The sequence below is a fragment of the Lepidochelys kempii genome, chromosome 18, assembly GCF_965140265.1.
Source record: "Lepidochelys kempii isolate rLepKem1 chromosome 18, rLepKem1.hap2, whole genome shotgun sequence".
Lineage (NCBI taxonomy): Eukaryota > Metazoa > Chordata > Testudines > Cheloniidae > Lepidochelys > Lepidochelys kempii.
Genome location: NC_133273.1, coordinates 6,246,160 through 6,272,500, shown reverse-complemented (window position 1 = coordinate 6,272,500; position 26,341 = coordinate 6,246,160). Strand labels below are relative to the sequence as shown.

At 51.7% G+C, this 26,341-nt stretch overlaps 1 protein-coding gene across 9 annotated transcripts in view; it reads right to left on the bottom strand.

Annotated features, from left to right (window-relative positions):
* Nucleotides 1-26,341, bottom strand: part of EPHB2 (EPH receptor B2) — a 406,427-nt gene that overhangs the window by 142,024 nt on the left and 238,062 nt on the right. For 3 of the 9 annotated variants that reach the window (XM_073316305.1, XM_073316312.1, XM_073316309.1), the window contains exons 7-15: nt 25,289-25,451; nt 24,802-24,910; nt 24,349-24,464; nt 21,762-21,884; nt 20,825-21,072; nt 19,145-19,360; nt 12,080-12,229; nt 5,590-5,783; nt 2,927-3,082 (exon numbers count right to left, since the gene is read on the bottom strand). In XM_073316305.1, coding sequence (XP_073172406.1) covers nt 2,927-3,082; nt 5,590-5,783; nt 12,080-12,229; nt 19,145-19,360; nt 20,825-21,072; nt 21,762-21,884; nt 24,349-24,464; nt 24,802-24,910; nt 25,289-25,451 — 1,475 coding nt within the window. Of the gene's footprint in view, nt 1-2,926; nt 3,083-5,589; nt 5,784-12,079; nt 12,230-19,144; nt 19,361-20,824; nt 21,073-21,761; nt 21,885-24,348; nt 24,465-24,801; nt 24,911-25,288; nt 25,452-26,341 lie in introns of those variants that run through there. The other 6 variants (XM_073316307.1, XM_073316310.1, XM_073316308.1 and 3 more) reach the window with 4 other exon arrangements.

The following is a 26,341-nucleotide window of genomic DNA, read 5'->3' as shown; positions in this document are numbered from 1 at the left end:
ATTCGCGATGTGACGGAGAGACTGCCGAGACTCATCAAGCCCTCGGATCGCTACCCCTTCCTGCTTCTCCACATGGGCACCAATGATACTGCCAAGAATGACCTTGAGCGGATCACTGCGGACTACGTAGCTCTGGGAAGAAGGATAAAGGAGTTTGAGGCGCAAGTGGTCTTCTCGTCCATCCTCCCCGTGGAAGGAAAAGGCCTGGGTAGAGACCGTCGAATCGTGGAAGTCAATGAATGGCTACGCAGGTGGTGTCGGAGAGAAGGCTTTGGATTCTTTGACCATGGGATGGTGTTCCATGAAGGAGGAGTGCTGGGCAGAGATGGGCTCCACCTAACGAAGAGAGGGAAGAGCATCTTTGCGAACCTAGTGAGGAGGGCTTTACACTAGGTACACTGTGTCCAGTTTTGGGCCCCACACTTCAAGAAGGATGTGGATAAATTGGAGAGAGTCCAGTGAAGGGCAACAAAAATGATTAGGGGTCTGGAACATCTGGAACCAACCCTGATATTCTATGATTCTATGACTTCTGGGTGCTGGCTCTGCATGGACCTTCCCTCCCTTCCTGCACAGACAGATACCGCTCAGACTCCCAGCACCCTTTACTGCACCACAAGATCCAAAACAGGCATCTCTAAAACCCTCAGCTCCCAGCCTCCCCAGTCTTTGCAGGGGTGGGGCAGGCTTTCCTGGAGCCATGGGATCTGGAAGTGCGGGCCCCCCCAGCAACCTGGCAGGCAGGCTGCTGAGGACCCAGGAGGTGAACCTGGTGGGGAACTCGGCAGCTTTCAAAACCTGCCTGGGCAAAGTCAGAACTTCGGCAAAACTGAACCATCCCCAAGAAACGTTTCAAATCCACTGATTCAGCAACCAGCTCTGTATACGGTCATCTGCAGCTTCTCAGCCCAGAATCATAGGATCATAGAATCATAGAATATCAGGGTTGGAAGGGACCTCAGGAGGTCATCTAGTCCAACCCCCTGCTCAAAGCAGGACCAATCCCCAATTAAATCATCCCAGCCAGGGCTTTGTCAAGCCTGACCTTAAAAGCTTCTAAGGAAGGAGATTCTACCACCCCCCTAGGTAATGCATTCCAGTGTTTCACCACCCTCTTAGTGAAAAACTTTTTCCTAATATCCAACCTAAACCTCCCGCACTGCAACTTGAGACCATTACTCCTTGTCCTGTCCTCTTCTACCACTGAGAATAGTCTAGATCCATCCTCTTTGGCACCCCCTTTCAGGTAGTTGAAAGCAGCTATCAAATCCCCCCTCATTCTTCTCTTCTGCAGACTAAACAATCCCAGTTCCCTCAGCCTCTCCTCATAAGTCATGTGTTCCAGACCCCTAATCATTTTTGTTGCCCTTCGCTGGACTCTCTCCAATTTATCCACATCCTTCTTGTAGTGTTCGGCCCAAAACTGGACACAGTACTCCAGATGAGGCCTCACCAATGTCGAATAGAGGGGGACGATCACGTCCCTCGATCTGCTGGCAATGCCCCTACGTATACATCCCAAAATGCCATTGGCCTTCTTGGCAACAAGGGCACACTGTTGACTCATATCCAGCTTCTCGTCCACTGTCACCCCTAGGTCCTTTTCCGCAGAACTGCTGCCGAGCCATTCGGTCCCTGGTCTGTAGCTGTGCATTGGGTTCTTCCGTCCTAAGTGCAGGACCCTGCACTTATCCTTATTGAACCTCATCAGATTTCTTTTGGCCCAGTCAGAGACTTGGAGAAGGCTGAATTTGGGTATGTTTTTATTGGAAACACTGCAACCCCCAGTCACCTGTTTGGCAGAGCTGTGGGGTCACAGTGCTGACATTGTGTTCCCCAGCTTGTGTACCAGTGCTTCTTCCCTACCCAGAGCCTCCCTCTCGCCCTCCTTCAGTTGCTCTGATTGTCCTAGGGCACCTGTTACCGTCATTTCTAAGCTCAGCCTGTAGGCTTCATAAGCCACTTCTAGCAGTCGTGGAGCTGCTGTGGATACATGGACACGTTCAGAACGGTCCCATAGATATTTCCAGGTGAAGAACAAAACAAAAAACCCCCAAACAGAAAAGGTCAGTTTGGCTGTTTGGCTGAATGGGTTTCGATTGACCATCAGCTGTACGTGTGCTCACCTGAAGGCTGCCCTGCCCCAGACCCATAAGAAAACAAAGCATTCCAGTGCTTACAGACAGCCTTACCGCATGGGTCATTAATTCCACTGTCTCCGCAGGGCTTCCAAAGTTTGATGCACCTGGCCACAAATCTTTTAATAGACACATCGAGGCCCTAAGGGATTCCAGCAGCCCGCAGCCCACTGGAGCTGGCATTTCAGCAGCCTGCTCGTCTCTGGAGAGCCTGCTATATTGTTGTTACTGTTGGATGGGGGTGGGGGGCATACCATTGTTTCAGATGTGTGCAGGGTTATTTGGAATGAACGGGATACCATCCTGGCTCTCAGAGTCCTTCTTCAGGGAGCGACTTGTATGCAATATGCAAATCTTGTCAGCAATGAATCCATTAGGATCATGGCATCCCAAAGTGCCCCCTAGTGGCAGAAGAACTGCCTTGTGCCCGCCTGTAATGTTTACTGTTCCCCCTTGACATTGTTGTGCTAATTACGGGGTTTGGAGAACCCCATGCAGAACTGCATCTTCATAGGAGGGAGAAAACCAATCGGATAGCATGGAGATGAACGGTGTAGAAATATCTAGTAGACAGATACTCAGCCCGTGGATTAATGAGGAAAAGCAGGAATAGAAAAGATTAGAAATGATTGGGGGGGTTGTTTTCTTTTTCTGGCAAAAAATTATTAATATTGCGTAACGATAAGATTAATATAAAGCTCAGAAACCTCAAATCTGATAATGGCCAATTGTTGCAAGAATCCTGAGGTCTTTGCGTCTGGTTTGTAACCACTGCTATTGGCACTTACTCCATGGTCATCTGTGACACCACATCAAAGGTGGCAAAGCCGGCACTGGCAAAGCTCTCCTTGTACTGGCCCATCTTGATGGCATCCAGCCATTCATCCACTGTGTTGAAACTGGTGTAATCGGGGATTGTGCGGTCCAGTAAAGGGAGGTTAATCCTGAAGAAGAGAGACCGAAAATGAGCAGAAGTTAGTGGCAGCCTGTGAGGGGCTTTCTTTACCCTTTGTTGGCTGTGGAAGGTGGGGCAAACCCTAGAATGCCCCTGCAGCACGTTCATTCATCATCTGTCCCTGTGTAGATGACTTTACCCAAGCGTGGACCAACAGTACAGAAAGCTGTGGGGCTGGTTAAAATGTTACCCTTCCCTTCCCCTTAGCAGCTCAAATTTAGATCTATCATGGGGAACAAATATTTAACAATGGCCTCTTGAATCTAGCAGAGAACGATATACCACGATGAAACATAATGGCTGGAAGTTGAAGCTAGAACAATTCAGACTGGATATAAGGTGTAACAGTGAGACTAATTAACCCCCACTGGAACAATTTACTAGGGGTTATGGTGAATTCTTCATCACTGACCCTTTTAAAATCAAGACTGGATTTTTTTCTACATGATATGATCTAGGAATTATTTTGGCAATGACCTATGATCTGTGTTACACAGAGGGTCAGAGAAGATGATCACAGTGGTCTCTTCTGGCCTTGGAATAGATAACTCTATTAATCTAAGCATATGATGGGGATCTGAGTGCTATCCCCAGTTCTATCCCTGATTTACTATGTGGTCGTGAATACATTGCGTCCCTTCTCTTTCTCAATTTCCCCATCTGTGAAATGGGGACACTATCCCTTGTGGGGGAGGGATAGCTCAGTGGTTTGAGCATTGGCCTGCTAAACGCAGGGTTGTGAGTTCAATCCTTGAGGGGGCCATTTAGGGATCTGGGGCAAAAATTGAGGATTGGTCCTGCTTTGAGCAGGGGGTTGGACAAGATGATCTCCTGAGGTCCCTTCCAACCCTGATATTCTATGATGGCACCAGTCTTTTGGGGGGGCACGGATAGCTCAATGGTTTGAGCATTGGCCTGCTAAACCCAGGGTTGTGAGTTCAATCCTTGAGGGGGCCATTTAGGGATCTGGGGCAAAAATTGGGGATTGGTCCTGCTTTGAGCAGGAGGTTGGACTAGATGACCTCCTGAGGTCCCTTCCAACCCTGATGTTCTATGATTCTATAATACTGAACTCCAGGGGGTGGGGTTGAGAGGCATGTCTGCACAGGGCTCTGGGGAGCTCAGCTCAGAGATGCAGTAGAAATTAATAGAATTGTTGTACCCCTAAAGGGGATCCCTAGTTTTAGTTGTAACAAAGCAGACCTGTGAGGATAACAATTCATAATGACAAGTCAGTAGCATCTGCAAAGTCACTCACATACTACTGCCTACCCACACTTCCGTCTCCCGTCTACACAATATCTTGTGGCTCCAGCACCCTCTTTCTAGCTCTTCACAGATGTATTTGTCAGAGCAGCAAGGCTGCACTTGACTGTATGCTGGTGCCAGCCCGCACTGCTAGCCGTTTGGCTGCGCCTGCGTTTAAGCAAGCTCCCTCCAGGGCCAATCACTAATGAGGACGAATGTTGCAGGGCTGCAGATGTCCTCAGCTCATTAAAATCTGCCTCGTCTCAGGGCTCACTCCCTTTGGTTTGCTCTTAGAAGGGGCCAAGTGCCTGTGAAGTTCGTATTGTTACTGACAAACAGATCTGCCTGGGAAGCGCCAAAGTCTGTTTGCTCCTTCAGGGAGCCTGGTGAGGTTAAGTGGCTAGATGGCTACGAGGAGGGCTAGCCAAGCACTTCCTCCCAGGGACGGGAGCTGGGGGCTCTTGGGGCACAGGAAAGAAAGAAAAAACAAAAGTAAGGGAGCTGCAGAAGTCCCAAATAGTGGCTGGGACGCTCTAGCTCCTTGACTGAACCAGCTCAGGTTTCCTCCTGGTTCTGACCCAGCACAGAGCTCCGGGCCAACCTCTCTCTCCTCCCCAAGCAAGATACCCAGCCCCAGTACCAGCTATTCCCTCATGACACAAAATCAGAGTTGGGAAAGTTCGGTTATTTCTGTAAAAGAAACGAAGCCTCCCTTTTCCTTTTCAGCTTTTTGCAAATCCACCCTGTTATCAAGGGCCTTTCGTCCGACACCGGGGCCGTGACAGGTTGAAAAGGCAGCCCACTGTCACAAACAGTATCTGGATTTCTGACACTGTCTCCTCCCCAGGATATCTTCTACACATGCTCACCAGGAACTCGAGCCATGTAATGGATCCATTACTTGGCAAAGGTCAATGTCTGGACTAGAACCTGGGTCCTTGGTTTTCTAAGAGAACTTAAAAATGTTGCCCAGTGAGCTGAAGCCTGTAGAAACCTCTTTGTATTCTCCCAGTTTTCTTTGTAACGCATGGCTCGGGACATGTTACAGAGGAGGACATACGCACTGTTAATCCCGACCAAAGGGAGGTGCATCCGCTCCAACCATCGGAAGGCACCGCTACCTGTAAATAATGGAAATGCCCAGGCATACCTTCAGATTTCACAGTCTGGTGTGGACATTGATGGTACCTGGCATTGATGGAGCTCAGTTTGAAAGAGACGCTCAGAGGCGACAGAAGAGATACCTACCCGGAGGAGAGGGGTGCCATGGCTTTCAGGCTATTGGGGTTTCGGATCATTTTGTCTAACGTGTTGACAATCTGCCCGAATTTGGGCCTGTGGTTCCGGTCCTTCTGCCAGCAGTCGAGCATTAACTGGTGCAAGGCGTTGGGGCAGTCCATGGGAGGGGGCAGCCGATAATCCTGCTCTATTGCATTTATCACCTGCAAGACAAACCGCAGTGACACGGTCAATGCAGTGGGAGTAGCAAGGAGGAGTGGGACAGCGCAAGTATCGTGTGCCAAAGCAGTGCCCGCTGAATTTGCATTGTTCATCATCTCGTCTTCAGGGAGTACCGAGCATGGACAACCTTAGACCACAGGGGCTGGGTTCCTCTGTCGCACTGAATCACTGGTGACATACCTCTGCAAGCATGGGCAGGTCAGTTATTTTTATGGTAGTGACACCCACAGTGGGAAGGAAACACCTGGTTTGCTCCCTGGCCCCATCCATGGAATGGAGCCTGAGGGGCAGACCTGGGTTACTAATGGGGCAGCTCTGCCACATGTCCCCTCCCCACTGGCAGTGTTCTCTGATCCCTCCATTCTAATGGTCCCCAGCCTTTCTGTGCACTGGTGCCATTTAATCAGATGGGGCTGTACTGACCACGGCCTCCCAGGCAGCTGTGTGTACTTAGGGTATGTCTACACTGCAGCTCGACACCCATGGCTGCCCCATGCCAGCCGACTCAGGGATGCAGGGCTGGCTTGCGGGGCTCAGGCTGCGGGGCTCAGACTTCCAGGGCCAGACTCCTCAGAGATGGGAGGGTCCTAGAGCCAGGGCTGCAGCCTGAGCCTGGCAGTCTCCACTGCAATGAAAGAACCCTGCAGCCCAAGCCCAAGTCAGCTGGCACAGGCCAGCCGCAGGCTTTTATTTGCAGTGCAGACACACCCTGAGCCAGGTCCACACCACTGCCCTGACTGCAGGAGCAACCTAAGCTCCAGCGTGGATAACAGAATGGGGAGGGGGAGGCAGCAGGGTCACCCATGGAGCGGAGGCTAGAAAACCTTTCACAAAAGCCTGCAAGAAAACAGCTGGCATATAGACTTGTGCTGGCATATAGACTCGTGCTTAGGAGCTGCTGCTCGGTTGCCTCTTTGGCTTCTCCATGCCCCCATGTATGCCTGGGGGATGCTGGCCTCTCCATGCATACAGTACCTACATGCATCCCCACGCCCAGTAGGGCTTCCCCAGGAACATCCTGCCCCTTTCCTTTGCCACCATTAGCAGTGTCTGGCCCGTGCAGCTGCCGCCCTGGCCAGAGTGATGCGGGTGCATCAGAGTCAGGAGGCTGTTCGAATGTGGTATGGTCTGTTCAGAGGGCAGCCTGTTCCTCACACAGAGCCACGCAGCGAGGAAGGCTTCTGGGAAGCTCTCTTGTCATCCCCCTGGGCATCCCCTGGGTTGTGCCCTGGGGCACAGAACTAGCTGGTCGCCAGCGCGACAGAAAGAGGAGACAAAGCGGTGGGCACTTCAGAGCAGGCTGCTCTGGCTCCAGACAAGAGCCCCTTGTGCCGACTAAATGAAATGTCAGAGTCTCAGAGACTGCAGTCAGCTACGGCACTTGCCTAGCAATGAGAGAGAAGGAAGAGCTCACCCCAGAGAAGGTGGCAATGGAAAGGTCACACACGTAACCCTAAGGATTGCTTAGCTACATGAGAACAGCAAGTCACCATATACAATGCAGTACAATACAGTGCAACTCATTCCCTGCTGTGGAGAGAGACCCTGAATGAGAACAACAGGGATACAACGAGTCAGGATTCAGGCAGAACCGTGGGGAGCGCAGAACTGGAATAGTAGCGGAAGGTGGGAGATCAAGTCCAAGGTATAGGGTCAAATACGTGTGTGCATGTACCGACCTGTAATGTGAGGCTTGGAAGAGCAGGGGGCTGCCAGTCATAACTGAGGGGCATTGGCAGAGCTGAGGGTGTGCAAAGGGAATCCAGAGCTGGAATAGCAGGTGGGCTACTGGTCAGGATGGAAGGGTACCATGGAGCCGCCCATCTCTGCGTTGAGCCAAGGACTGGAATCGCGGGGGGCTGCCAGTCAGCACTGAGGGACATTGGCAGAGCCCAGGGCTGGGTGCAGGGTGGTGCTGAGGTGCAGTGACAAAGCTGCGTGCAGGGAGAGCTCTGCGCTCACTACAATGCTGCTGGGACACGCCCACATCCTCACAAGTGCTAAACTGTGTCTGGATCCCACAAGCCCCTCGCCCACCATTCCAAGCAGCAGCACTGGCCAGTGAGGATGTGCCCCGCTCAGCCTTTCCGGGCCTAACCTGAGGAATCGCTAGTGTGCTTTGTGCGGCTCTCGGCTCCTGGTCAAGGGCTGGAGAAAACCCTCTCCTGAGAGATATGAACTGTCCCCTCTCCCTGCTCTTTCTCCGGCTGGCAGATCTATCCAAGACAGAAAGGAGGGAAGGGGGCGCACAGGGGGAGTGGGGCTGGGGACAGTCATCACACAGGCATCAGGATCTTGGATCTGGCATTGACCCAGCAAATCCCCACCTACCCAGCTGCCAGCCCTGAGCTCTCTGCCTCACCTCCTCTTCCTGGCTCCTTCCGACTCTCACACCCTGGACTCAGGAGGCTAATCTGCAGTGGGAAGTTTTGGGTCCAAGGTCACGTCTGACCAGACAGACACTAACTTGCACACTCTACAGAGAGGTGGCTAGGGCGCTGGCCTGGGATGTGGCAGACCCAGCTCCAAAGGCCTAAACTCTTCCCAGTTCACAGCTGAGTTTTTGTCACAGATTATACTGAGTTGGGCTGAACAAGGACTCAAGCCTTGGTCTCCCACATGCAAGGCCAGTGCCCTAACCACAAGGCTATAGCCTGGTCAGAAGTGAGCCACCTCTGACTGCCAGAAGCTGGGCCTGGACGACAGGGATTCGATCACTCGATAATTGCCCTGTTCTGTTCATTCCCTCTGAAGCACTTGGCATTGGCCACTGTCAGAGACAGGATACTGGGTTAGATGGACCATTGGTCTGACCCAGTAGGGCCGTTATTAAGTTTTTATAGAGCTCTGGACTGGTGAAAACTGACATGCCTCTGAAAAATGTTTTGGCTTTGTCAAAAATATTCCAACCACCTCTGCGCCCGTCCCTCAGCAGGTGAGAGGAGGGGGAGGGAGCTGGGGTCTCTCTCCCTGAGAAGGAGGGCGGTGGCCTCCAGACATAACGGAGTTCTTGTGAGCACCTACACCTACATTCCTACGCACCCGCCAGGGAGAGGGAAATGCTGGGCACAGAAGGATGCGTTGGATCGGTGCAGTTGGACGTTGGTTACGCTAGTGTTAACTAGGAAGCCATTTGCAAACACCCCTTTACCATGCCTGACTTATGAACAATGCTACATATCCTTAAGTGCCACTTGCTGGTGCTCTTTCTATTAGCTAATTACACATTCACAAATCTACAGATAACCCTCCTTCATAGAGCACTCCTGGGACACCCCAAAGGGGTGGAATTTGGTGAACTATTCTGTCTGGAAGAGAGGAACTGTGGGAGTGGCTGCATTTCCACGACGAGGAGGTGTAAATCACAGCTATGTCCCTGCACTGAGATAAGGGGGCAGAGCCCAGGGGAATCTCCAGGTCCCAGAGTAAGTGACACACACATTTGGGGCCTCCATCTTGCACTAATGCCTGTTTGCCCCCCAAGGATGGAAACAGCTGACTGCACACAACAGTCTTCTGTCACCAGCCAGAACCATGCCCAGCTCGTGGAGAGCGCAGGATACAAGAATGGCCTGGGAGGAAAGGCTCTGAAAATGGGCTCTAGCAGGGAAAGGACGGGTCGGGGGCTCTCACAGAAGGGTGTCTGAGTCCTGAGGCTTGTTGCGAGGGAATGTCCCAGGCAACAAGGCCTTTACAGTGCAGAATGTTTCCATTTTCCGGTGCTCTGTGCAGGGGCTCTCCTGATCTTCAGCGTCATTGCCTGATAGTGACTGTCCCCAGCTGTGGATCCTTCACAAGGCAGAGCCTTACTGCTAAGCCCATGCTAGTTCCATGGAGCTGATGGGTTTCAATGGATGGTTAAACTCTGCTGCACCTCCCAAGAGGGAAGAAGGGGCAAGGTGGCTGTGAGGGGGTTTAAGGTAAAAGGAGTGGTGGAGTCCTCTGGGCCAAGAAGGCCTGGCCCTCAGCAGCTGCCCGGCATGCTCCCTAGGGAGGACCTGATTACAAGGGAGCTCCGGCAGGGGGAGGAGAGTCTGGTTGCAGCTGCTGAGGCAGAGCAATCTACAGGGGAAGGGTAGGGTTGCCAACTTTCTAACTGCACAAAACCAAATGCCCTCGCCCCGCCCCTTCTCAGAGGCCCTGCACCCACTCCCTCCATCCCCCCTCCCTCCATCACTTGCCCTCCCTCATCCTCACTCACTTTCACTGGGCTGGGGCAGGGGGTTGGTATGCGGGAGGGGGTGAGGACTCCGGGGTGGGGCTGGGGATGTAGGGTTTGGGTTATAGGAGGGGGCTCTGGACTGGGACCAAGGGATTCAGAGTGTGGGAATGGGCTCAGAGCTGGGGTAGAGGGTTGGGGTGTGGGAGGGTGTGCAGGCTCTGGCTGGAGATGTGGGCTCTGAGGTGGGGCCAGGGATGAGGGGTTTGGGGTGCAGGTGAAGGCTGGGACTGAGTGGTTTGGAGTGCGGGAACAGGGGGTTGGGGTGTGGCCTCTGAGGTGGGGCTAGGAATGAGGGGTTAGGGGTGCAGGAAAGGGTGCAGGGCGCAGTCACCAGGAGAGAGTTTGGGTGCAGGAGGGGCATCAGGGCTGGGGTTGGGGTGTAGGAGGGGGTGCGGGCTCCAGGAGGAAGTTTGGGTGTGGGAGGGGCATCAGGGCTGGCGTTGGGGTGCAGGGATGGGGTTGGGGTGCAGGGTGTGGGCTCCAAAAGGCGGCTCAGGGCTGGGCAGGGGAATGGGGTGCCAAGAGGAGGTGAGGGGTGCGACCTCTGGGAGGGAGTTAGGGTGTGGGAGGGGGTTCCGATCTGGGGCAGGGGTTCGGGGTCTGGGAGGGGGTTTGGGGTGCGGACTCTAGTCGGGCGGCACTTATCTCAGGTGGTTCCTGGTCAGCAGCACAGCAGGACTGACTGGCTTCCACCCTGCCCGCCCTCCCTCCCTCCCTCCCTCCCTGGCTCCGCGTGGCTCCCGGAAGCAGCAGCCATGTCTGGCTCCTAGGTGCAGGGGCAACCAGGCAGCTCTGTGCAGTGTCTACACCCACAGGCACCGCCCCCACAGCTCTGACTGGCCGCAGTTCCCAGTCAATGGGAGCTGCAGAGGCAGTGTTCAGGGCAGGGGCAGTGGCCGGAGCCTCCCTGGCCACCCAGGCACCTAGGAGCCGGACATGGCAGCTGCTTCCGGCGAGCTGCACAGAGCCAGGTTAGCCCCACTGCACTGCCGACCAGACTTTTAACCGCCTGGTTAACGGTGCTGACTGAAGCCACCAGGGTCCCTTTTCTACCAGGCGTTCCAGTCGAAAACTGGATGCCTGGCAACCCTAACCACGACTGTGAGTAAGACTCGGCTGGGATCCCCCTTCCCTCTGACTAAGGGGGGGCCTCACAACTAGACTCTGAGGGTGAGCTGGGAAGCAGCACCCCCCCACCGCCGGACTGAAGCCCCGAACTAATGAGATTGTGTAAACAGAAGGCTGGGGCCACACCCAACACTGAAAGGAAAGAGGGATGGTAGGAAGCAGCCCAGGGGATGCTGATCAGGTGTGGCAGCCACAAGGGACGGAGCCACCTCTCTCCCCGAGGGCCTTGAGCCAGGACCTGGTTGCGGGGGAGGGCCTGGGTTCCGCTGTCCTTCCCTCTTCCTCCAGCTGCCTGAGAGATCGTGGAGGACACCATGGGGGCAATGAACTGTGACCTTGAGCCTGCGGGCCCAGCAGCGGAGAGGCTGTTTGGCTGCAGCCTGACCACTAGGCCTGCTGGTGCCTGAGCGAAGCCTGCTATAGTGGCTTTATGTCACCGTGGCACCCCCCATATCCTGTGCTGCAGCAGGGACTGAAACCCTCCCCAGTGCCCCGGGGGCCTTCTTTGGACTGCCTATGGGAGATCCCCCTTAGCACTCAGCACTAAAAGAGCACATCCTCCGCCCCCAAAGGGTCCCCTCTCACCTCTGACATGCTCCCTACCCTACAGCTTGCAAGGGGGAGTGGTATAGGCTGCTTATATCAGCCCTATGCTACTTCTGAGCTGGAGGAATTCTTCTCTGGACCCTTGTACCTCCTGTATGGCCCCTGCACCTAGCCACAGAGACATATATGGGCCTGAGAGGAGGTGAGAGCCAGCCCTATTGTTTCTGCCAAAGGATTTGGCCATGAAGATAACTCTCATGACCAGAGAATCCCCCCAGCATGCTTCAGGCTGAGTTCAGCCTAACCATGTAGGGAGCCTTTGCCTTTTCCATGCCTACGGCAGATTTCAATGTTTCCACCACATCTCTCTTGATAACTTACATCTTGATTGGTCATATCCCAGTACGGCCGCTCCCCATAGGACATCACCTCCCACATGACTATGCCGTAGCTCCACACGTCGCTGGCTGATGTGAATTTCCTATACTGAATTGCTTCTGGTGCCGTCCACCGGATCGGGATCTTCCCACCCTGCAGGAAAGGAACAGAGAGAAGGAAAGTGAGAGAAAGAGCGAAGGATGAGATCTGGAGTCTTTGCATACAATGAACCAGTGAAATGGAGCCACTGGGCCAGATAACTAGAATTCTGAGCAATGAAATTACTAACATGCCAAAGTTCCTTGACCAGAATTTACCCCTCTCCACACTTACACAAATCAGTACTCCTATGCAGGGTTAGACAAGGACTGCCCTTTAGGAACCAGTGGGCTACCCGGACATGAATCAATTTATTCCTCCCTGTCTTGCAAGAAGGATGAAACCCTGAGCTGCTCTGACTGCAGGCTGCCTACAGACTGGGTTTATATGAGTACCATTCTCCTACAAACTGCTGTGATCTCTGGACTCCCATACCTAAGGCCGCTTGTGCCAATAGATTCATTTGAAGAAAAATTAGTATGTAAAAATATAGAAAATCTTGACTCTTCTCTCTTGAGTTTCTCTCCATCCTCTTGCTGTCAGCTAGTTATCCCAGTGGAAGGATAAATGCTGATATTTAAAAGATGCCCTGTTTAATTGTTCAACATTTGTGGGATGCATGATACTCCTGGGGCTAGAGTTTCCATGCTGGAAGATTTGTGGCTATCTTTTTATTATAGACGGTCATATAGGTCCAGGTTCTGCTGTTACCCTCATGTAAACAGAGTAAATGCACTGGAGTCACTATTGGTTTAAGCTGGCTGAGGTGAGACAGATCTGGTCCATGTGAATAATAATTATCTACTCCCTCTTACTAGGGATCCTGTTAGGTGAAACAGTCTCAGACCACTACAGATGCTAGACACAGTAACAGTGCAATTACCCTAAATGCCCTCTGTGATCTGATGAGACCCACTGAACTTCAGATAAAATGAAAAGCTTTCCAGGTCTGGATTGAGCAGAGAAGGTGCCCCAAGAGGGATCAGATGCAGCATGAGTGCTCAAGGACCCAGACTGGGGACGAGGAAGTTCCAGAGGCCTAGACAGAGAACTTCATCCTAGCATCTTCCAGCCAGTCCAGCCATGAAAGGCAAATACTACTGGCCAGCACTGCATTCCTATAAAACACAACACTCCTCTCTGCAGGGCAGGTGACATTCCCATGCTTCAGGACTGTTGTTCCTCAGCAGAGTCACCCTGGGCCCAATTCATGTCCATTTCAGCACTTCTCCAATCCAGCTGTTACGTGTGCCAGGAGGCAATGGCACACAGGCGTGGGGTCTGCACATGCCATCTCTCTCCCTTCCCACAGGTGTGCCCGCCACACAGAACAGGAGAGCGTGGCAGTGAACCTCGGCTGGGTGGCTGTTACTCAAGCTTGAGCCACTGCCCCAAGTGAGAGCATTTCCCTGGTCCCTCCGCTAGCATGGCAAAGACTCACCCTTACATGGGGCACTTGAGTTTGCGCCTGGAATTCATGATCGGGTGCAAGTCCACTTAGACCAGGTCTGATCCGTCCCCCTGTGCTTGCATCTCTACGCGAAGGGAAACAGGCCTTGCTTACATTAGCACACCTTCTAGGAAAGAGTCCCAATCGCTGGCGGTCTTCTGAATGTCTCTGGTAATCAGACCCTTTGGCTGTCTCTCTCACTGCATGAGGAATCACAGAGAGCAGTAACGCTCCCCAAACTCTGGATGGATGGAATGGTTCCTGTTACCAAGGCAGATGGTTACAACCATGGCCACCATCTCTAAAGGACTGTCGCTGGATCGCTCCTTGAAGAAGAGAGTGAAAGTGGAGCTGTGACTCTAAGACTTGATGCGCATCTGAAGTCAGTGGGAAGGATCCATTTGTGATGGTGCTTATAGGTACTAACAATGCTGCTTCACGCGATACCTCCCCGGCTATACATGGCTTGAGGGAACTCAGAAGAGTGTTGAGGGAGAGGAATGTTCAAATGGTCTTCTCAAAGATCTTTCCTGTCCTAGGAGCGATGAAAGGCAGAAGATTCTGGAAGTGAATCACTGGCTAGGTAAGTGGTGGAGGGCTTGGGTTTTCTGGCACATTTTTCTACCTTCTGTGGAAGAGGGAGCTGTATAGTTTGGATGGCCTCCACCTGAGTAGAACGGCAACCAATCCTCAAGGGGACAGGCTGGCTTGAGTAGCCAGGAGGGTGTTAAACTAGTAACAAAAGGGGAGGAACAAATGAATATTCATTTAACACAAAACCAAGAGGTTGAGAACAAAATCAGTCAAGACACCAAAGGACACGAAGAGGAGAAATTCCTAAATTGACTATACACCAGTGCTAGGAGCCTGGGCAATAAACAGGAAGAATCTGAATTGCTCATTTATGAGCATAAATTTGATTTAATTGGTATTACTGAAATCTGGGGGGATGATTCACATAATTGGAATGTTAAAATGAATAGTTGTAACCTATTTATGAAGGCTCAAAGGGGATGGGGAGTGGCATTCTATATAAACAATGGCATTACCTGTTTCTGAGTCACTGACAACTTGGAAGCAATTATTTTGAATATTTGTGGATCAATGTTCTAACAGATAAAGCACAAGATGGGGGTACTAATTGGTGTCTGCTACAGACCACCAAAGCACAATAGAGAACAAGATGATTTGCCTTCTTAACCACCTATCTATAATGTGTAGGAAAAAAACCCTGTGGTGTCACGGGGGACTTCAATCTGAGTGACGTATGCTGGAGATTTCATTCTGCCAGTAGTAAAACATCCTTGGAATTTCTAAATATTATAGACAATTTTCTGTCTCAAAAAAGTGTTGCATACACCATGAAGGCATCCTATATTAGACCTTATTTTGACAGATAAAGAGGAATTGATCACAGAACTAAACATTAGTGATAGCTTAGGTACAGTTGATCATGGATTAATTATATTTGTTATGTGCAAACAAAATAAAGTCCAAATTGCTATAGTTGAGGCTTTAAAAGGGCATATTTCACAAAGCTGAAAACACTACTGAGAAAAAGCAAGCTGGGAGAAAAACATTAAATAGAAAAATGTGAATGATAATTGGGAATTGTTTGAAAATATTTTACTAGATGCCAAAAAGCCAACAATCTCACTATCTAGAAAAAAGCCCACACTGGTTAAACAAACAGCCTGTCTTAGAGAAGAAGAGAAATCAGATATAAACCCCCCCATATATAACAAATGGAAGGAAAGGAAGTTGATAGTAATGAATATAAATAATAATTTAAGAATTGTAGAAAATTGATAAGGGAAGCAAAGGATTCAAGAACTCTATGGTCAACAAAGTTAAGGACAGTAAGAAGTTTTTAAAGTATACTAGGAACAACATGAATCCTGACAACGGTATAGGAATATTACTAGATGGAAATGGTAGAATTGTCAATAATAATGCAGAAAAGGCAGAAGTGTTCAATAAATATTTCTGTTCCAAATTTTGAAAATATCCAGATGATATAGCTATAAGATAGGAAGATAATGAAATACTTTCCATTCCAACCGTAACTAAGGAGGATGTTAAACAGCAGTACTAAAGCTAGACATTTAAAAATCAGCAGGTCCTGATACCTTACATACAAAAGGAGCTTTCTGAACTGCTAATGTTGATTTTCAATGTATTGGGGAAATAGGGAAGTTCCAGAGGACTGGAAAAAGCTAATGTGGGGCCAATATTTAAAAGGAATTAACAGGATGAAAGACTCAAGGAGCTCAGTCTGATTGTCTTAACAAAGAAAAGGTTAAGGGGTGATTTGATCAGAGTCTATATTTAACTACATGGGAAACAGAAATTTGATAATTGCAGACTTTTCACTCTAGCAGGCAAAGCTATAAAACGTTTAATTGCTCAAAGTTGAAGCTAGATAAATTCAGACTGGAAATAAGGCATACATTTTTAACAGTGAGGGTAATTAACAACTGGAATAATTTACCAAGGGCTGGGGTGGATATTCCATTACTGGAAAATTTTAAATCAAGATTGGATGTTTTTTTCTAAAACAGCTGATCTAATTCAAACAGGAATTAATTCAGGGAAGTCTTATGGCCCAACACAGGAATCAGACCAGACTGATAATCACAATGGCTCCTTCTGTCCTTATGATCCATGCATCCATGAATCTATGAAAAATGCATTTCAGCCAACAGTTGGGAGACTTACAGCACAGTAATGAATTCTGCAAACTAGCAAGCAAAAAGCAAACATCTTGACTAACAACTGTACCTTGTTCACTGACTTTAACAGTGCAGTGAAGTTTTAATTATTCATGACTCTCCTTCTCTGAGTCCTAGTAAATGTGCTGTAGTCTCATTCAGCAACGAGGCCTTTGTACTGTGAGATGTCAGCATTATGCTGCTTCTACTAGTCAAGTCTTTGCTGAGAAGTTGGAAGAAACTGGTGGGTTATTTGTGGGGAATTTTTGGTTTGCGGGTTAGTGGAGTGGAGCTGAAGCAATCTCAGAACCGTTAGCGATCATCTCCAAGAACTCATGGAGGACAGGTGAGGTACCAGAGGACTGGAGAAGGGCAAACATAGTACTCATCTTTAAAAAGGGGAACAAAGAGGACCCGGGAAATTATAGACCAATCAGCATAACTGCAATTCCTGGAAAGAGACTGGAACAAATTGTTAACAATTTGTAAGCACCAAGAGAATAATAGGGTAGGAAGTGACAGCCAACATAGATTTGTCAAGAACAAATGCCAAACCAACCTAATTTCCTTCTTTGACAGGGTTACTCAACCAAGTGGATGGGGAGAAGCTGTAGACATGATCTATCTTGATTTTAATGAGCCTTTTGACACAGTCCCATATGAAATTCTCATCAGCACACTAGGGAAATGTGGTCTAGAGGTGCTCACATTTGGTTGAAAAACTGTACCAAAGAGTAGCTATCAATGGTTCACTGACAAACTGGAAGTATACATCTAGTGGGGACCAACAGGGGTCTGTCATAGATCCAGATTAATCAATATTTCCATAGTGACTTGGATGGAGAATATTCTTATAAAATTTGTGACGTGCAGGTGGGAAGGGCTGCAAGCACTTTGGAGTAAAGGATTAGAATTCAAAACAGCCTTGATAAATTGGAGAATTGGTCTGAAATCAACAAGATGAAATTTAATAAAGGCAGGTGCACAGTACTTCCCTTAGGAAGTTAAAATCAAATGCACATGTACAAAATGGGGAATAACTCGCTAGGTGTTAGTGCTGCTGAAAAGGATCTAGGGGTTATAGCGGATCACAAACTGAACAGGAGTCAACAGTGTGATGCAGTTGCTAACGAGGCTAATATCATGCTGGGGTGTATTAACAGGAGTGTTGTATGTAAGACATGGGAGGTAACTGTCCCGCTGTAATTGGCACTGGTGAGGCCCCAGCTGGAGTCCTGTGTCCGGTTCTGGGCGCCACATTTTAGGAAAGATGTGGAGAAACTGAAGAGAGTCTGGGGGAGAACAACAAAAATGATCAAGAACACTTGACCTACGAGGAAAGAATAAAAAGCTGGGCATGTTTAGTCATGAGAAAAAAAGACGGGGGCGGGAAACCGGATAGCAGTCTTCAAATCTGTTCAGGGCTGTTATAAAGAGGATGGCAATCAGCTGATCACCATGTCCACTCCTGGTAGCACAAGAAGTAATGGGCTGAATATGCAGCAAGGTAGATTTAGGTCAGTTATTAAGAAAAGCTTTCTAACAATGAGTATGTCTACCCCCGGAGTTGATGTGTTTTCCAGCCCATGTAGACATGCTCACACTAACTCTCATTGAGGCAGCGTGCTAACCAGAGTAGTGCAGCCTTGGCAGCACGGGCAGCAGCGAACAGCGGCATGGGCTAGCTTCGCCACAGACACACCCACAGGGTTCAGATGAGTTTGTACTTGGCTAAGCTAGTCTGTGCCATGCTCCATGTGCTCCCATGGCTACACTGGTTTCAGTGCTCTAGCTCTATGACAGTGAGCACAAATGTGTCTGGGTGAACAGGGAATCATACCCCTAGCTTGTTGAGCAGAGGTAGCCTGTAAGGATAGTTAAGTGTTGGAATAGCCTTCCAAGGGGGGGTTGTGGAATCCCCGTCATGGGAGGTCTATAAGAACAGGCTGGACAAATGCCTGTCACGGATGGTCTAGGTATATTTGGCCCTGCCTCACCACAGCGGGCTGGACTGGATGCCCTCTTGAGGACCCTTCCAGCCCTCCATGTCTGTGGTTCGGTGAATACTCTTCTGTCATTGGTTTCCTTACACTATTTAGAAGAAGCTGTCGTTCGAAGAAGCTCATGGTTTGTTATTGCCGGATTTCTTATCAGCACTGGGTTTCATACACTGGTCTGTTGTTTTAGGGCATTAGCTACTGGCAGGGATGTGAACTGATGTGTGCGGCCTCATGAACAGTTAGGGCAGCGAAGTGGATAACCATGAAGCAAAGACAGAAACAGAATGAGAAATTCTAGAATTCCAGAATCTTCTTACACGCCCGTTATGAAAGACCTCCCTTCCGCCAGCTCCACCCCGCCCCCTCACCCTGGCATTCCTGTGAGCCATTAGCTCTGTCCTGCAGTGCACCTGACCATGCGGCCTGGGCCGCTCTGTCTGACAAAATGCATCGTCCCCATCTTGGGAGTGTGGCTGTGAAACAGAGGGTGCTTATCCTCAGCCCGATATGAATGAAGCCCTCCAGGTGCAGACCCTTTCCCTTCTCTGTGGCTCTGCCTGGCTCTCATTTCATGGCTTTTCATGTCTGAGCCCTTCTGCCCTTTCCCTATTCAGGCCCTGTGTGTGGTGCCCTTTGGGAAGTGCTCACACCAACAGCAATGAGCCGAGTCTGACAGGCTCACCACCAGGCCGAGGGCTCGCCAACTGCCCCCCGCTGTGTTTCTCTCACTCTCCACACCTCTCCTCTCTCTCCCTCCCCCCTGATCATCTCCTTCCCTCCCCCCAAGCTCTGGAGATAGGAGCTTTACCAGTGCACTGGTGTAGGTGGGATCCGAGGTGTCATCCTCCAGGAAGCGGGACAAGCCGAAGTCGGACACCTTGCAGACCAGGTTGCTGTTGACGAGGATGTTGCGGGCAGCCAGGTCCCGGTGTACGTAGTTCATGTCGGCCAGGTACTTCATGCCCGCAGCGATGCCCCGCAGCATGCCCACTAGCTGGATCACAGTGAACTGCCCATCGTTTTGCTTAGGGGGAGACAGGAAAAGTCCGTATGGGTTTGCACTTCATGCCGACACGAGGCCAGGGAAAGAGGCACGCAGACGCAGAGTAACTTGCCTATAGTCACGCAAGGAGTCAGCAGCACTCAGGACTAGGACCCAGGAGTCCTGAGTCTCTGCCCCAGAATTCAGCTGCTCTCATACACTCAAAGGAGAGTTGTCAGCCATTTCTGTTGGAATAAGAGGCCTGGTGTTGCTGCCTATGATGGGGGCTGTGGGCCCTAGTGCTCTGACACAGGAATGGGCCTTCGAGGCGCAGGGGCACCTTGTCGCACCTATTCCTGCCCAACAATCGCAGCATTCGCCAACTGAGCATCTCCCAGGTATATGCACCACAGAGAACTTTCCACACCAACAATTCCCTGACAAGTGGGGGAGGGGGGGGCAAGGGTGTGGAGGGACACGTCCCCTTCAGAGCAGTGATCTCAGGGAGCTGCTGCCATACAGAGGTGCAACTTGCACACCAGGATTCGGGCACTAGCATCTCACTCAGCTGAGTGGGTTATTCCTTTCAGCACAATGAATTATTCACCTCGGGCTGAGGCACACAAAGGTTTAGATCGAGCGGATTGAGGGTGATATCCTGCCCCTATACGAGCCAATGGCAAAACTTCTATTGACTTCAACAGAACCAGGATTTCACCTTGAACATGTATGTGCCCTGTGCCGTGTGAGCACATGTGCACTGGCAGGCAGTGTGTGCACGTGTGCCCTGGCCATCGTGAATGTGTGTGCTGGGTAAGTCGTGCATTTGTCCTTGTGTGCCTTGGTATGCAGTGTGTGTGTGGATGTGTCTGCACTTGTGTTTTGTCATGTTGTAACCCGTGTTATGTAATCCATGCTGCTAACACGGTGGTAAACTGCAGTGTAGACAGACCACGGGCGTCTGTTCCTCACTAAGTTAAGTAGTAGGCTGCAGCCTGGCATCAATCTCTGTGTCCTGGAAGACATGTTTATGTAGAGCCTAAACTGTATTAATTGACATGGGATGCTCACAATTGTGGCTGGATCCCACAAGAGCTTGGCACACTGGGAACGGCTGGGTGCCAGTGTCCCCAGGGAAGCCGCTGGGGGCTCAGAACTCCGACATCTGACCCTGAGCACATTTGAAACGTGTGTCCTACCTGTGAGCTAAGTGCCGCATGTGTATGCGTGAAACATGCGTGCACAGCGTGCAAGCAGTATTTGCACAACGTGTGTGTGTGCACAGGTGTGTGAGCAGTGTATGCCCTCTGCCTGTGCCCAGCCCTGGGGCAGAGCCTTCCAGAGCACAGTACGGCTGCTCTCAGCCGGCAGGATGAATGCTGCTGGCCTGGAGGGGTGTAGCGCTGCCATAGGAAAAGGTGAGTCAGCAAGGGCTGGGCCCCGCTTGCCATCTCCCACCCTGGTCCCAGCATCCCCTCTGCCACTGCACTTCCCAGCACCTCATACCCGGAGAAAGGAGTCCAGTGAGCCATTCTCCATGAACTCGGTGATGATCATGACAGGGGCACTCTTGGTGACCACACCCTCCAGGTGGATAACATTGGGGTGGTCGAACTGCCCCATGATGCTGGCTTCGCTCAGGAAGTCCCGTCTCTGCTTCTCCGTGTAACCCGACTTAAGTGTTTTGATGGCCACAAAGATCTCTCTCTTGCCAGGCAGCTTGAGGTGCCCACTGCACACTTCCCCAAACTCCCCTGAGATGGGAGAGGGCACAGGTTACAAACTGCTCGCCTCCCCAGTGCTCTGCCTGCCACTCAGACCCTCTGTACAGGGACCCTGCTGCTCCCACTCTACCAAACACACCCACCCTCCCATGCACCCAGTCCCATGTACACCCCTCCCATGCGCCCAGCCATGCACCCAGCCCCACACACATCCTACCCACAAACTCATCTCCTTGCATGCTGGCCCATGTACATGACCCAAGCACACTGGACCCACATAATACCTGCCCCCTCTTTTCTGGGGGCAGCTGAGTTCATCAGGAATCTCACTGCTGTTCCCCCTTGTTTTGTGCCAAATGCTTCTCCTCAGGCCCACGCATCCTTCCAGCTGAGGAGTGCTAAATCCTGCTCCCTCTGGGTCAGCCAGCTGGGCATGAGCATTCAAGAGCGCAGTGAAGTGTTCCTGCCTTGCGGGGCTGAGTGTGCTGCCCGCAGAGCACCCAGTGCCAGCTGACACAGGCAGCCTGCTGCTGAGGTTGGGCACCCCACATAGCAGGACATGCACGGGCTGGCCCCATTCCTCTGTTGCTGGCCACAGCTAGTTCCCCTGTCTCACAGGTGAAAGCTGCTCAGCAAGCTCCTTCCTAGCCCCTGGGCATGGCTACCACAAGGAGGCTGTGGGGCTGTTGGAGAGCCCAGCCCAGTGTGGCCCAGCCTACCTGCTCCGATCACCTGCTCAATTTTGACACAAGAGATGTCGATTTCCTTTGCAAATTCCCTGACGGCCTCATTGGGGTCCTCATAGGTGAAGGGGTCAATGTAAATCTTCATTCCAGGAGTCACTGCGAATAGGTGGAGGGAGAGAGTCAGACAGAGAGAGACACATGGAATGACAGCCAGACAGCAAGAAGAGTACACACAGGAAAGGAAGAACCCGTGCATGCCTGTCTGTGTGTGTGTATCTGGGTCTGTGTGCGTGCGTGTGTGTGTGTGCAAGAGAGAAATGCTGCTGTGGGCAAGGGGCAGGCTCTGAACCCAGCAGGCAGTGGGAGCATGTGCAGGAGAGCGGGATGTGGAGAAGCAGGTGGCATTCATAGGAAGAGCACAATCCAAGCAGAGCTTCTCGCTGGCTGAGCACAGAGCCCCGTCAGCAGGCCCCTCCTGAACACAGGGCTCATCAGCCACGGAGGAGCCTGGATCCTAGGCCAAAGGAGCTAATTGCAAACAACGAAAATGGTTAAGTACAATTCCTCCACAATAGACGCTCCTGCAGCTCGGGCAGCAGACACATCCTGACCCAACCACTCTGGCTTCCCCACCGAGAGCAACAGCACTGCAGAGACTGCCTCAGTCTGCCCGTTGCACCCCCAGAGTACAGGTATCCTGGACTTCATGCCAGGCTGTGCTACAGCGAGACAGCCACCGCAGTGACCAAGGCCACAGAACCTGAGCCTGGCATCCAAAAACCCCCGGAGCTCTGTCATTTTGGAGTTTAATATGGGGGAATCCAGATGTTAGCCAGCAGACCAGACTGAGATAGAAAGCAGCCAGATTCTGCTCTCAGCCTCCCCGGGCAAACCTCCAGTAACACAGGCAGTGGGAGCTAGAGATGCCTAGCATCCATGACTAGCCGGGTACTTTTACGTTGCCACGTCATTATGCACTTGGGCTCCCAACCTTCCACCCCACCATGAAAATGCTGGTCTAAGTGACTTACTGAAGGCCACACAGCAAGTCAGTGGCAGAGCCAGGGAGATGGAGAATCCAGTCTGGTGCCCTCCCCACAGATAACTGTACCCAGAGGGGGGGAGGGACCCAGCACTGGTGGCCTAGACACAGCCAGGCCTGGAGGTTGAAGACACCACGGCAGTTGCAAGAGCCAAGCTCCCCCTACCAGATGGAGCAGAACACACTAGAGGGAGCCTGTTTGGAACTCACCACTGGTTTTGAATGCCCCAGCGCACACTGGACTCATTGCTGGGGGCTAGGCTGCCAACACTGAGCACCACACTTCCCAGCTGTTACCAGATACCTTGGCTCTGCCCACCAGAGCCTTTCACCAGCTGTATTCTAGCCTGCCACAGAACTTGGGCTGCTCCTGGGAGCCAAGCCTTGGAGCAGAGCGTGCAGTGGGGTCCCGCACGGCGCTTCATTAGAGCACCAGACCCAGAAGTGCTAGTACTGGGTACATGTCAGGGATGGGACCCAGCCAGCGAGCCAGAATGCAAGGAAGGCCGTTCTATCCAGAGTGCAAGCCAAGGGCATTCGAAGACTGGATGGCACTTCAGGGGTTTCTGACACTTCAAACAAAGCCACACTCGCCGCTAAGGTGGCACGGCTGGGACACTGAGCAGCATCTGGGGCTCTTATTGGTCGGCAAAGTGACAACCACAGTTACAACAGCACAATAACAACAACAGCACCGGAGCTCATTCAATGGCTGTGCAGACATTAACTCATTAAGGCCAGCCAAACTGTGACAGTCTTTGCTAGTTGCTAGTGGGAAATGTGAATGCAGATTTGTACACCTTATATGGCCTGGTCAGCACTAGAAAGTTATCTGGACATAGCTCTGTTGTTAGGGGTGTAATTTTTAACTGGTGTACTGGTACAATTCCTGGGATGGGCACAATTATACTGGTAAAAAGATGCCTTATATTGATATAGCTTATTCCTTTCTCCCTAGAGGATGCACAGCAAGGTGGTGAATGGGGTTCTAGAGGACACACAGTGAGGTGGGTGGTGGGGTTCCACAGGACACACAATGAGGTGGGTGGTGGGGTTCTAGAGGACACACAGTGAGTTGGGGTGGGGTTCTAGAGGATGCACTGGGAGGTTAGGGGATGTGGCAATGTGGTTTTAGGAGATGCACAGCAAGGTGGTGAATGGGATTCTAGAGGACACACAGTGAGGTGGGGTGAGGTCTACAATTAGGTGAGGGTGGGGTTCTAGAGTATACTCTCTGAGGAGGTCCGAGGTCCTAGAGGATGCTCTAGATGGGGTGGGATTCTAGAGGATACGGAGCGTGCTGAGCCATTAATTTCATGCTAGTAACCATAAATTTGCCAAATAAATTCCAGATTAAGTTTGGCCTCTACATCCAAAAGTTGGGTTCATGGTGAAGACTCCTTAAATGGCTCCTTAAAATGACCCGCTGGCTCCATGGTGCCCCATATTCCAGGTAACTGACATGAAGGGAGGTGAGGGTGCTCCTTGCAGGACTAGCCACCACAGGGCCCGGAGCCTGGCTGGGCCCAGTGGGGTTTTCACACTCTACACAGGGAAAGAGTGAATAAGAGAACGAACCGAAGAAGGAATGGACCCCCAGGCCAGGCACGGGTGCGCGGTACGTACTGTGGCCACTGGTATAGTGCTGCAGCTTGTCAGTGTACTCGGAGTCGGCTCGCTCGAAGCCCCGTCTTCTGAAAGGAAAGCGAGCACTGAGAGGGTCAGGGAAGGGATGGGCACAGCAGGGCGGGGTGCTCCAAGCATGGGGCATGTAAGCACCATCCCACCGTGCCCACACAGTCCCAATAACCTCTACCCTCTATGCCCCTTGTCCCCACCTGCCCTCATCTCTCCCACCTGGCCTCTGCCCTCCCCTCCCCTCACATTTGCCCTCACCCCCACCTGCCCTCTGCCTCCCACCTCCCCCACTCCCACATGCCCTGTCACCCTTCACCTATCCCACCACCGTGCCAGGCCGAGCGTGGTGGGACTGTCCCTGGGCAGCGTGTGGCATGCTCACTGGTAACCCACCTGTTGCACACAATGATGATGACGACCACGGCAATGAGGAACACCAGACCCGCTGCTGAGGAGCCAATGATGAGCGGCAGCTTCTCCTGGACGCTGGTTTGGTACTCAGCTGGCACACAGGATGAAGGGAACCAGTTACTGCGCCGTGAGACCCCCGCAGGTGTGAAGCTCACACACGGGTGGGGGATGCAGCTCCCCACAGTGCAGGGGGAAGGGGGAATGTGAGTCTTCTGCCCCATCCCTGGCTATGGGTGAGGGGGGAATAAAGCACCCTTTGCGGGTCCCAGCTTGGTGGGAACCCTCGGAAGAACTCTGTGCCCATCCCTCTGTGTCTGCTCACCTGAGCCCTGCCAAGTAGGGAGGGTGGGGGGATTCACAGCCTTGCAGCAGAAGGCACCAGCACCCCTGCCAGAGCAGGCCCACCCTGCTAAAGCCCTGATCCTGGTCTCTGCCCCTTTACGCAGAGGGAGCTGCCTGCCTGTCTCACCTTCGGTCATGGTCTGGAAGTACATCTTGCCACTGTAGCGGCCGTAGCCGGCCACGGTGCGTGCTCGCACCTGGAAGACATAGATGGTGCCGGCTTTGAGGTTCTGCACAGTCATGGTGTTGGTGGCGCTCTTCACTGCCGTGGCATTGAATTCACTCAGATCCTGCCAAGGAAACAACACATGCTGTCAGAGAGCCGAGCCTGGGCTCCTGGCCCCTGTCAGGCATGAGGAGCTTTGCAATCTCTGCAGCCTGGACAGCTCCAGCAGGGCTCCAGAGAGAATCATAGAATCATAGAATATCAGGGTTGGAAGGGACCTCAGGAGGTCATCTAGTCCAACCCCCTGCTCAAAGCAGGACCAATCCCCAATTAAGTCATCCCAGCCAGGGCTTTGTCAAGCCTGACCTTAAAAACTTCCAAGGAAGGAGATTCTACCACCTCCCTAGGTAACGCATTCCAGTGTTTCACCACCCTCCTAGTGAAAAAGTTTTTCCTAATATCTAACCTAAACCTCCCCCACTGCAACTTGAGACCATTACTCCTTGTCCTGTCCTCTTTTACCACTGAGAATAGTCTAGAACCATCCTCTCTGGAACCACCTCTCAGGTAGTTGAAAGCAGCTATCAAATCCCCCCTCATTCTTCTCTTCTGCAGACAGAAGGGAGCATCTGCAGGGGGTTCTCTGGCGGGGCAACAACTCAGTGATTGGGGAAGCCATGGGGCTCAGTGGTGCTTGAGTGCAGCAGCTCCTCACTTCTGAGTCCAGCAGAGAATCTTGGGGAAGCCATGCAAAGTGACAGCTAACAGCACGCTGCTCAGTGCCCAGGGGTCAGGAGCGCTCTGCTTGAGGGGCTGGTTGCAAATCCAAGATGGCTTCGCCAGCAGTGAACGACAACAGAAACAAACTTCTAAATGCTAGTCCCTCAACTGCTGGGTGGGTGGGAGGGAAGTCTGAGCTCAGCGTTGCTGTGAAGGGGAGATCTGGGGGGCAAATATGGTGCTGCAAAGTCCATGCTTCTGCAGTGAGGCCATCTGTTCCCCCCACACCTTTGA